Source organism: Gallus gallus, chromosome 2 (assembly GCF_016699485.2).
Source record: "Gallus gallus isolate bGalGal1 chromosome 2, bGalGal1.mat.broiler.GRCg7b, whole genome shotgun sequence".
NCBI lineage: Eukaryota > Metazoa > Chordata > Aves > Galliformes > Phasianidae > Gallus > Gallus gallus.
In genome coordinates, this window is record NC_052533.1 from 148,059,101 (window position 1) to 148,071,558 (window position 12,458).

Consider the following 12,458-nt stretch of genomic DNA (forward strand, 5'->3'; position numbering starts at 1 on the left):
TGCTCATTACTTTGGATTCTCGTTAATATGGGTTCTCGTTAATTAGAGTTCCCATTAATTTCATCCCCGTTAATTGTGCTTCTCATTAATTGTGGTCCCCTCTTGACTTGGCTCCCCATTGATGTGGGTTCCCATTGCTTTGCCTTCCCATGGCCGTGGTTTGCCACAGAGTGGCGTTCTTATTAATTGGGGTTCTCGTTAAATTGGGTTCCCATTAATTAGGGTTCCCATTAATTTAACCCCCGTTAATTGTGTTTCTCATTAATTGTCTTGGCTCCCCATTGATGTGGGTTCCCATTGGTTTGCCTTCCCATTGCCGTGGTTTGCCATTGGGTGGGGCTCTCGTTAATTTGGGTTCTCATTACTTTGGATTCTCGTTAATATGGGTTCTCGTTTATTTGTGTCCCCATTAATTTCATCCCCGTTAATTGTGCTTCTCATTAATTGTGGTCCCCTCTTGACTTGGCTCCCCGTTGATGTGGGTTCCCATTGCTTTGCCTTCCCATGGCCGTGGTTTGCCATTGGGTGGGGTGCTTATTAATTGCGGTTCCGGTTAATTGGGGTTCTTATTAAATTGGGTTCTCATTAATTAGGGTTCCCATTAATTTAACCCCCATTAATTGGGGTTCCCGTTAATTGTGGTCCCCTCTTGACTTGGCTCCCCATTGATGTGGGTTCCCATTGGTTTGCCTTCCCATGGCCGTGGTTTGCCATTGGGTGGGGTTCTTATTAATTGCGGTTCCCGTTAATTGGTGTTCTCGTTAATATGGGTTCTCGTTTATTTGTGTCCCCATTAATTTCATCCCCGTTAATTGTGCTTCTCATTAATTGTGGTCCCCTCTTGACTTGGCTCCCCATTGATGTGGGTTCCCATTGCTTTGCCTTCCCATGGCCGTGGTTTGCCATTGGGTGGGGTTCTTATTAATTGCGGTTCCCGTTAATTGGGGTTCTCGTTAATATGGGTTCTCGTTTATTTGTGTCCCCATTAATTTCATCCCCGTTAATTGTGTTTCTCATTAATTGTGGTCCCCTCTTGACTTGGCTCCCCGTTGATGTGGGTTCCCATTGCTTTGCCTTCCCATGGCCGTGGTTTGCCATTGGGTGGGGTGCTTATTAATTGCGGTTCCGGTTAATTGGGGTTCTTATTAAATTGGGTTCTCATTAATTAGGGTTCCCATTAATTTAACCCCCATTAATTGGGGTTCCCGTTAATTGTGGTCCCCTCTTGACTTGGCTCCCCATTGATGTGTGTTCCCATTGGTTTGCCTTCCCATTGCCGTGGTTTGCCATTGGGTGGGGCTCTCGTTAATTTGGGTTCTCATTACTTTGGATTCTCGTTAATATGGGTTCTCGTTTATTTGTGTCTCCATTAATTTCATCCCCGTTAATTGTGCTTCTCATTAATTGTGGTCCCCTCTTGACTTGGCTCCTCATTGATGTGGGTTCCCATTGGTTTGCCTTCCCATGGCCCTGGTTTGCCATTGGGTGGGGTTCTTATTAATTGCGGTTCCCGTTAATTGGGGTTCTCGTTAATATGGGTTCTCGTTAATTAGAGTTCCCATTAATTTCATCCCCGTTAATTGTGCTTCTCATTAATTGTGGTCCCCTCTTGACTTGGCTCCCCATTGATGTGGGTTCCCATTGCTTTGCCTTCCCATGGCCGTGGTTTGCCACAGAGTGGCGTTCTTATTAATTGGGGTTCTCGTTAAATTGGGTTCCCATTAATTAGGGTTCCCATTAATTTAACCCCCGTTAATTGTGTTTCTCATTAATTGTCTTGGCTCCCCATTGATGTGGGTTCCCATTGGTTTGCCTTCCCATGGCCGTGGTTTGCCATTGGGTGGGGCTCTCGTTAATTTGGGTTCTCATTACTTTGGATTCTCGTTAATATGGGTTCTCGTTTATTTGTGTTCCCATTAATTTCATCCCCGTTAATTGTGCTTCTCATTAATTGTGGTCCCCTCTTGACTTGGCTCCCCGTTGATGTGGGTTCCCATTGCTTTGCCTTCCCATGGCCGTGGTTTGCCATTGGGTGGGGTGCTTATTAATTGCGGTTCCGGTTAATTGGGGTTCTTATTAAATTGGGTTCTCATTAATTAGGGTTCCCATTAATTTAACCCCCATTAATTGGGGTTCCCGTTAATTGTGGTCCCCTCTTGACTTGGCTCCCCATTGATGTGGGTTCCCATTGCTTTGCCTTCCCATTGGTTTGCTTTCCCACTGCCGTGGTTTGCCACAGAGCGGGGCTCTCGTTAACTGGGGTTCCCGTTAATTGGGTTTCGCACTAACGAGCTGGGGTTGCTGTTACTGTGCGGGGCAGGGGGAGCTGCGGATCAGCGTTCTGCCTGCTGCCCTCTCCTACGACGCCCCGTGGCCCGTCCGCAAGATCCCATTGCGCTGCACCGCACACTACGTCGCCTACCATGTGGAGTCCAAGGTGGGGGTCAGTGGGGGGGAATGGGGGCAGAGGGGGCAATGGGGGCATTGGGGGTCAGTGGGGGCATTGGGGGTCAGTGGGAGCAATGGGGATATTGGGGGCAGGGGGAGCAATGGGGACACTGGGGGCAATGGGGGTCAGTGGGGGAATGGGGACATTGGGGGCAATGGGGACATTGGGGGCAGTGGGGACATTGGGGGCAGTGGGAGCAGTGGGGGTCAGTTGGGAATGGGGACATTGGGGGCAGTGGGGACATTGGGGGTCAGTGGGGCAATGGGGACACTGGGGGCAATGGGGACAATGGGGGTCAGTGGGGGAATGGGGACATTGGGGGCGGTGGGAGGAATGGGGACACTGGGAGCAATGGGGGCAATGGGGACATTGGGAGCAGTGGGGACATTGGGGGCAATGGGGACATTGGGGATCAATGGGGGAATGGGGACATTGGGGGCAATGGGGACATTGGGGGCAGTGGGGACATTGGGGGTCAGTGGTGCAATGGGGACATTGGGGGCAATGGGGATACTGGGGGCAATGGGGACATTGGGAGCAGTGGGGACATTGGGGGTCAATGGAGGAATGGGGACAGTAGGGTCAGTGGGGCAATGGGGACATTGGGGGCAGGGGGGTAATGGGGACACTGGGGGCAATGGGGACATTGGGAGCAATGGGGACATTGGGGGTCAATGGAGGAATGGGGACAGTAGGGTCAGTGGGGGAATGGGGACACTGGGGGCAATGGGGACAATGGGGGCAGTGGGAGCAATGGGGACACTGGGGGCAATGGGGACTTTGGGAGCAGTGGGGACATTGGGGGCAGTGGGGCAATGGGGACATTGGGGGTAGGGGGGACACTGGGAGCAGTGGGGGCAATGGGGGTCAGTGGGGGAATGGGGACATTGGGGGCAGTGGGGGCAATGGGGACACTGGGGGCAATGGGGACATTGGGGGCAGTGGGAACATTGGGGACACTGGGGGCAATTGGGACATTGGAGCCATTGGGGGCAATGGGGACATTGGGGTCATTGGGGAACTGGGGGCAATGGAGACACTGGGGACAATGGGGGGGTTGGGAGTAATGGGGTTAATGGGGACATTGGGGGCAGTGGGGCCATAGGGGGTAATGGGGGCATTGGGGATATATGGGGCAATGGGGGTAATGGGGGCAATGGGGACATTGGAGTCATTGGGGGTCAGTGGGGCAATGGGGACATTGAGGACAATGGGGGCATTTGGGGTAATGGGGGCAATGGGGACATTGATGTCAGTGGGGTCAATTGTTGTCCATTGGGTCAATGGGACATTGCAGTCAATGGCACACTGAGGTCAATGGGGTCAATGGGATCAATGGGGTCAGTGGGACATTGAGGTCATTGGGGTCAATGGGCTGTTGGTGTCAATGGGGTCAGTGGGACATTGGTGTCAATGGGGTCTTTGGGGTCAATGGGACATTGCGGTCAGTGGGGTCAGTGGGGTCAATGGGACATTGCAGTCAATGCCACACTGAGGTCAATGGGGTCAATGGGGTCAGTGGGACATTGGTGTCAATGGGGTCAATGGGACATTGGTGTCAATGGGTCATTGGGGTCAATGGGGTCAATGAGGCCAGTGGGGCCAGTGGGACACTGAGGTCAATGGGGTCAATGGGACATTGAGGTCAGTGGAGTCATTGGGGACATCGGGGTCAACGGGACACTGAGGTCAATGGGGTCAATGGAACAGTGAGGTCATTGGGGTCAATAGGCTGTTGGTGTCAATGGGTCAGTGGGACATTGGTGTCAGTGGGTCATTGGGGTCAATGGGGTCAGTGGGGTCAGTGGGGTCAATGGGGCATTGGTGTCAATGGGGCATTGGGGTCAATGGGGTCAATGGGACATTGGGGTCAATGGGACACTGTCAATGGGGTCAATGGGGCATTGGTGTCAATGGGTCATTGGGTTCAATGGGGTCAATGGGACATTGGGGTCATAGGGGTCAATAGGCTGTTGGTGTCAATGGGTCAATGGGATATTGGTGTCAATGGGTCAGTGGGGTCAATGGGGTCAATGGGACATTGAGGTCATTGGGGTCAATAGGCTGTTGGTGTCAATGGGTCAATGGGATATTGGTGTCAATGGGGTCATTGGGGTCAATGGGGTCAATGGGACATTGAGGTCATTGGGGTCAATGGGTCATTGGGGTCAATGGTGTCAATGGGTCATTGGGTTCAATAGGGTCAATGGGACATTGGGGTCAGTGGGGTCAATAGGCTGTTGGTGTCAATGGGTCGTTGGGGTCAATGGGGTCAATGGGACCTTGGGGTCAGAGGAGTCACTGGGGACATTGGGGTCAACGGGACACTGAGGTCAATGGGTCAATGGGTCATTGGGGTCAGTGGGGTCAATAGGACATTGGTGTCAATGGGTCATTGGGTCAATGGGGTCAATGGGTCATTGGGGTCATTGGGGTCAATGGGGTCATTGGGGTCAATGGGTCATTGGTGTCAATGGGGTCAATGGAGTCAATGGGTCATTGGGGTCAATGGGTAATTGGGATATTGGTGTCAATGGGTCACTGGGGTCAATGGGGTCATTGGGGTCACTGGGGTCAATGGGACATTGGTGTCAATGGGTCATTGGGGTCAATGGGGTCAATGGAACATTGGCGTGAATGGGTCAGTGGGGTCATTGGGGTCAGTGGGGTCATTGGGGTCAATGGGGTCAATGGGGTCAATGGGACATTGGCGTGAATGGGTCAGTGGGGTCATTGGGGTCAGTGGGGTCATTGGGGTCAGTGGGTCATTGGTGTCAATGGGTCATTGGGGTCAATGGGGTCAATGGGGTCAATGGGTCATTGGGGTCAATGGGTAATTGGGATATTGGTGTCAATGGGTCACTGGGGTCAATGGGGTCATTGGGGTCACTGGGGTCAATGGGACATTGGTGTCAATGGGTCATTGGGGTCAATGGGGTCAATGGAACATTGGCGTGAATGGGTCAGTGGGGTCATTGGGGTCAGTGGGGTCATTGGGGTCAATGGGGTCAATGGGGTCAATGGGACATTGGCGTGAATGGGTCAGTGGGGTCATTGGGGTCAGTGGGGTCAATGGGGTCAGTGGGTCATTGGTGTCAATGGGTCATTGGGGTCAATGGGGTCAATGGGGTCAATGGGTCATTGGGGTCAATGGGTAATTGGGATATTGGTGTCAATGGGTCACTGGGGTCAATGGGGTCATTGGGGTCACTGGGGTCAATGGGACATTGGTGTCAATGGGTCATTGGGGTCAATGGGGTCAATGGAACATTGAGGTCAATGGGTCAGTGGGGTCATTGGGGTCAGTGGGGTCATTGGGGTCAATGGGGTCAATGGGACATTGGCGTGAATGGGTCAGTGGGGTCATTGGGGTCAGTGGGGTCATTGGGGTCAATGGGGTCAATGGGACATTGGCGTGAATGGGTCAGTGGGGTCATTGGGGTCAGTGGGGTCATTGGGGTCAATGGGGTCAATGGGACATTGGCGTGAATGGGTCAGTGGGGTCATTGGGGTCAGTGGGGTCAATGGGTCATTGGGGTCAATGGGTAATTGGGATATTGGTGTCAATGGGTCACTGGGGTCAATGGGGTCATTGGGGTCACTGGGGTCAATGGGACATTGGTGTCAATGGGTCAGTGGGGTCAATGGGGTCAATGGAACATTGGCGTGAATGGGTCAGTGGGGTCATTGGGGTCAGTGGGGTCATTGGGGTCAAAGGGGTCAATGGGACATTGGCGTGAATGGGTCAGTGGGGTCATTGGGGTCAGTGGGGTCATTGGGGTCAATGGGGTCAATGGGACATTGGCGTGAATGGGTCAGTGGGGTCATTGGGGTCATTGGGGTCATTGGGGTCAATGGGGTCAATGGAACATTGGCGTGAATGGGTCAGTGGGGTCATTGGGGTCAGTGGGGTCGTTGGGGTCAATGGGTCATTGGGGTCAATGGGGTCAATGGGTTATTGGGTTCAATGGGGTCAATGGGGTCAGTGGGACATTGAGGTCAATGGGTCATTGGGGTCAATGGGTCATTGGTGTCAATGGGGTCAATGGGTCATTGGTGTCAATGGGTCATTGGGTTCAATGGGGTCAGTGGGTCATTGGTGTCAATGGGTCATTGGGGTCAATGGGGTCAGTGGGGTCAGTGGGTGAGTGGGGTCAATGGAACATTGGCGTGAATGGGTCAGTGGGGTCATTGGGGTCAGTGGGGTCAATGGCGTCATTGGGGTCAATGGGGTCATTGGGGTCAGTGGGGTCATTGGGGTCAATGGGACATTGGCGTGAATGGGTCAGTGGGGTCAGTGGGGTCAATGGGGTCAATGGCGTCATTGGGGTCAATGGGGTCAGTGGGGTCAGTGGGTGAGTGGGGTCAATGGAACATTGGCGTGAATGGGTCAGTGGGGTCATTGGGGTCAGTGGGGTCAATGGCGTCATTGGGGTCAATGGGGTCATTGGGGTCAGTGAGGTCATTGGGGTCAATGGAACATTGGCGTGAATGGGTCAGTGGGGTCAGTGGGGTCAGTGGGGTCAATGGGGTCAATGGGTCAATGGGGTCATTGGGGTCATTGGGGTCATTGGGATCAATGGGACATTGGCGTGAATGGGTCAGTGGGGTCATTGGGGTCAGTGGGGTCAATGGGGTCAATGGGGTCAGTGGGGTCAGTGGGTCAGTGGGGTCAATGGAACATTGGTGTGAATGGGTCAGTGGGGTCATTGGGGTCAGTGGGGTCATTGGGGTCAATGGGGTCAATGGGGTCAGTGGGGTCAGTGGGTCAGTGGGTGAGTGGGGTCGGGGTGGCGTTGTGACGCGCTGAGTGCCGCAGGTGTACGCGGTGGCCACGAGTGTGAGCAATCCTTGCACGCGCATCCCACGCATGACGGGAGAGGAGAAGGAGTTCGAGAGCATCGAGCGCGGTCAGTGCCGCCACAGTGTCACCTCACTGTCACCGCTGTGTCACCTCAATGTCACCTCTGTCACCTCTGTGTCACCTCAGTGCCGCCACAGTGTCACCTCAATGTCACCTCTGTCACCTCTGTGTCACCTCAGTGCCGCCACAGTGTCACCTCACTGTCACCTCTGTGTCACCTCCGGGTCACCTCTGTGTCACCTCAATGTCACCTCTGTGTCACCTCACTGTCACCTCTGTGTCACCTCTGTCACCTCTGTCACCTCTGTGTCACTTCTGTGTAACCTCCGCGTCACCTCCGGGTCACCTCTGTCACCTCTGTGTCACCTCCGGGTCACCTCAGTGCCACCACACTGCCACCTCCGCGTCACCTCTGTCACCTCCGGGTCACCTCTGTCACCTCAGTGTCACCTCCACGTCACCTCAGTGCCACCTCTGTGTCACCTCTGTGTCACCTCAATGTCACCTCTGTCACCTCTGTGTCACCTCAATGTCACCTCTGTCACCTCCGGGTCACCTCTGTCACCTTCGTGTCACCTCAGTGTCACCTCTGTCACCTCCGGGTCACCTCTGTCACCTCAGTGTCACCTCTGTGTCACCTCCGGGTCACCTCTGTGTCACCTCCGGGTCACCTCTGTCACCTCTGTGTCACCTCAATGTCACCTCTGTCACCTCAGTGTCACCTCCGGGTCACCTCTGTCACCTCTGTGTCACTTCTGTGTAACCTCCGCGTCACCTCCGGGTCACCTCTGTCACCTCTGTGTCACCTCCGGGTCACCTCAGTGCCACCACACTGCCACCTCCGCGTCACCTCCGTGTCACCTCCGGGTCACCTCTGTCACCTCAGTGTCACCTCCGCGTCACCTCAGTGCCACCTCTGTGTCACCTCTGTGTCACCTCAATGTCACCTCTGTCACCTCTGTGTCACCTCTGTCACCTCTGTGTCACCTCTGTGTCACCTCAGTGCCACCTCTTTCACCTCAGTGTCACCTCTGTCACCTCTGTGTCACCTCAGTGCCACCTCTGTCACCTCCGGGTCACCTCTGTCACCTCTGTGTCACCTCCGCGTCACCTCTATCACCTCCGGGTCACCTCTGTCACCTCTGTGTCACCTCCGGGTCACCTCAGTGCCACCACACTGCCACCTCCGCGTCACCTCCGTGTCACCTCCGGGTCACCTCTGTCACCTCAGTGTCACCTCCGCGTCACCTCAGTGCCACCTCTGTGTCACCTCTGTGTCACCTCAATGTCACCTCTGTCACCTCTGTGTCACCTCTGTCACCTCTGTGTCACCTCTGTGTCACCTCAGTGCCACCTCTTTCACCTCAGTGTCACCTCTGTCACCTCTGTGTCACCTCAGTGCCACCTCTGTCACCTCCGGGTCACCTCTGTCACCTCTGTGTCACCTCCGCGTCACCTCTATCACCTCCGGGTCACCTCTGTCACCTCTGTGTCTCCTCAGTGCCACCTCTGTCACCTCCGGGTCACCTCTGTCACCTCTGTGTCACCTCTGTGTCACCTCTGGGTCACCTCCGGGTCACCTCTGTGTCACCTCCGGGTCACCTCTGTCACCTCTGTGTCACCTCTGTGTCACCTCTGGGTCACCTCTGTCACCTCTGTGTCACCTCAGTGCCACCTCTGTCACCTCCGGGTCACCTCTGTCACCTCTGTGTCACCTCCGCGTCACCTCTATCACCTCCGGGTCACCTCTGTCACCTCTGTGTCACCTCTGTGTCACCTCTGTGTCACCTCCGGGTCACCTCAGTGTCTCCTCCGGGTCACCTCAGTGCCACCTCTGTGTCACCTCCGTGTCACCTCACTGTCACCTCACTGTCACCTCCGGGTCACCTCTGTCACCTCTGTGTCACTTCTGTGTAACCTCCGCGTCACCTCCGGGTCACCTCTGTCACCTCTGTGTCACCTCTGTCACCTCTGTCACCTCTGTGTCACCTCCGGGTCACCTCTGTCACCTCTGTGTCACCTCAGTGCCACCTCTGTCACCTCCGGGTCACCTCTGTCACCTCTGTGTCACCTCCGCGTCACCTCTATCACCTCCGGGTCACCTCTGTCACCTCTGTGTCACCTCTGTGTCACCTCTGTGTCACCTCCGGGTCACCTCTGTGTCACCTCTGTGTCACCTCAGTGCCGCCACACTGCCACCTCCGCGTCACCTCTGTCACCTCACTGTCACCTCCGCGTCACCTCTGTCACCTCTGTCACCTCACTGTCACCTCTGTGTCGCCTCAGTGCCACCTCACCGTCACCTCTGTGTCACCTCAATGTCACCTCTGTCACCTCTGTGTCACCTCTGTCACCTCTGTCACCTCTGTGTCACTTCTGTGTAACCTCCGCGTCACCTCCGGGTCACCTCTGTCACCTCTGTCACCTCACTGTCACCTCCGTGTCACCTCTGTGTCACCTCTGTGTCACCTCAATGTCACCTCTGTGTCACCTCAGTGTCACCTCCGCGTCACCTCTGTGTCACCTCAGTGCCGCCACACTGCCACCTCCGCGTCACCTCTGTCACCTCCATGTCACCTCCGTGTCACCTCTGTCACCTCTGTCACCTCACTGTCACCTCTGTGTCGCCTCAGTGCCACCTCACTGTCACCTCTGTGTCACCGCAGTGCCGCCACACTGCCACCTCCGCGTCACCTCTGTCACCTCTGTGTCACCTCAGTGCCACCTCTGTGTCACCTTCATGTCACCTCAGTGCTGCCACACTGTCACCTCCGTGTCACCTCTGTGTCACCTCTGTGTCACCTCACTGTCACCTCGCTGTCACCTCTGTCACCTCAGGGTCACCTCTGTGTCACCTCAGTGCCATCTCTTTGTCTCCTCAATGTCACCTCTGTGTCTCCTCTGTGTCACTTCCGTGTCACCTCTGTGCCACCTCACTGTCACCTCCGGGTCACCTCCATGTCACCTCAGTGCCACCTCTGTGCCACCTCTGTGTCTCCTCTGTGTCACCTCTATGCCACCACAGTGCCACTTCTCTGTCACCTCACTGTCACCTCACTGTCACCTCACTGTCATCTCCATGTCTCCTCTGTGTCACCTCAGTGCCACCTCACTGTCACCTCTCTCTCACCTCATTGTCACCTCCATGTCACCTCTGTGTCACCTCCGTGTCACCTCTGTGCCACCTCACTGTCACCTCTGTGTCACCTCAGTGCCACTTCTGTGTCTCCTCTGTGTCACCTCCATGTCACCTCAGTGCCCCCACACTGTCACCTCAGTGTCACCTCTCTGTCACCTCATTGTCACCTCCGTGTCACCTCAATGTCACCTCATTGTCACCTCTGTGTCACCTCCCCTGTCTGTCCCTATGGTGTCCTCCATCTGTCCCCAAATTTCCGCCTGTCTGTCCCCACAATGTCCCCATGTCTGTCCCTGCATTGTCCCCATATATCCCCACAGTGTCCCCCTGTCTGTCCCCATGGTGTCCCCCTGTCTGTCCCCACATGTCCCCATATCTGTCCCTGCATTGTCCCCATATATCCCCACAGTGTCCCCATGTGTCCCCACAGTGTCCCCCTTTCTGTCCCCAAATGTCCCCCTATCTGTCCCTATGGTGTCCCCCTATCTGTCCCCAAATGTTCCCATGTCTGTCCACATGGTGTCCCCCTATCTGTCACCAAATGTCCCCCTGTCCGTCCCCACAATGTCCCCCTTTCTGTCCCCAAATGTTCCCATGTCTGTCCCCACATGTCCCCCCGTCCGTCCCCATGGTGTCCCCCTGTCTGTCCCCCTGTGTCCCCCTGTCTGTCCCTATGGTGTCCCCCTGTCTGTCCCCAGATGTCCCCCTGTCTGTCCCCATGGTGTCCCCCTGTCTGTCACTATGGTGTCCCCCTGTCTGTCCCCATGGTGTCCCCCTGTCTGTCCCTATGGTGTCCCCATGTCTGTCCCCGAATGTCCCCCTTTCTGTCCCCAGATGTCCCCCTGTCTGTCCCTATGGTGTCCCCCTGTCTGTCCCCGAATGTCCCCCTTTCTGTCCCCAGATGTCCCCCTGTCTGTCCCCATGGTGTCCCCCTGTCTGTCCCCAAATGTCCCCCTGTCTGTCCCCACGGTGTCCCCCTGTCTGTCCCCAAATGTCCTCCTGTCTGTCCCCAGATGTCCCCATGTCTGTCCCCAAATGTCCCCCTATCTGTCCCTATGGTGTCCTCCTGTCTGTCCCCACAGTGTCCCCCTGTCTGTCCCCAAATGTCCCCCTGTCCGTCCCTATGGTGTCCCCATGTTTGTCCCCTGCTGTCCCCCTGTCTGTCCCTATGGTGTCCCCCTGTCTGTCCCTATGGTCTCCCCGTGTCCACCCCATGGTGTCCCCCTGTCTGTCCCCAAATGTCCCCCTGTCTGTCCCTATGGTGTCCCCCTGTCTGTCCCCAAATGTCCCCCTGTCTGTCCCTATGGTGTCCCCCTGTCTGTCCCTATGGTGTCCCCCTGTCTGCCCCCTGATGTCCCCCTGTCTGTCCCCAAATGTCCCCATGTCCGTCCCCATGGTGTCCCCCTGTCTGTCCCTGTGGTGTCCTCCTGTCTGTCCCCAAATGTCCCCCTGTCTGTCCCCATGGTGTCCCCATGTCTGTCCCTATGGTGTCCTCCTGTCTGTCCCCACAGTGTCCCCCTGTCTGTCCCCAAATGTCCCCCTGTCTGTCCCCATGGTGTCCCCATGTCTGTCCCTATGGTGTCCCCCTGTCTGTCCCCAAATGTCCCCCTGTCTGTCACCAAATGTCCCCATCTCTGTCCCCAAATGTCCCCCTGTCTGTCCCCACGGTGTCCCCCTGTCCGTCCCCATGGTGTCCCCCCATCTGTCCCGAAATGTCCCTGTCTGTCCCTATGGTGTCCTCCTGTCTGTCCCCAAATGTCCCCATGTCTGTCCCCATGGTGTCCCCATGTCTGTCCCCAGATGTCCCCTTTCTGTCCTCAAATATCCCCGTGTCTGTCCCCGCAATGTCCCCATATCAGTCCCTGCATTGTCCCCATATGTCCCCAAAGTGTCCCCCTTTCTGTCCCTGTGGTGTCCCTCTGTCTGTCCCCAAATGTCCCCCTGCCTGTCCCCAAATGTCCCCATGTCTGTCCCTACGGTGTCCCCCTTTCTGTCCCCAGATGTCC

The 12,458-nt window shown here is 55.8% G+C and overlaps 1 protein-coding gene across 1 annotated transcript in view; it reads left to right on the forward strand.

The window, feature by feature from the left end:
• CPSF1 (cleavage and polyadenylation specific factor 1) overlaps positions 1 to 12,458 on the forward strand; it is a gene marked incomplete at its 3' end in the record, with an annotated part of 79,485 nt that overhangs the window by 22,448 nt on the left and 44,579 nt on the right. The window contains exons 6-7 of the mRNA XM_046937949.1: positions 2,321 to 2,437; positions 7,269 to 7,359. Of these exons, the coding sequence (XP_046793905.1) occupies positions 2,321 to 2,437; positions 7,269 to 7,359 (208 nt within the window). The remainder of the gene's footprint in view (positions 1 to 2,320; positions 2,438 to 7,268; positions 7,360 to 12,458) is intronic.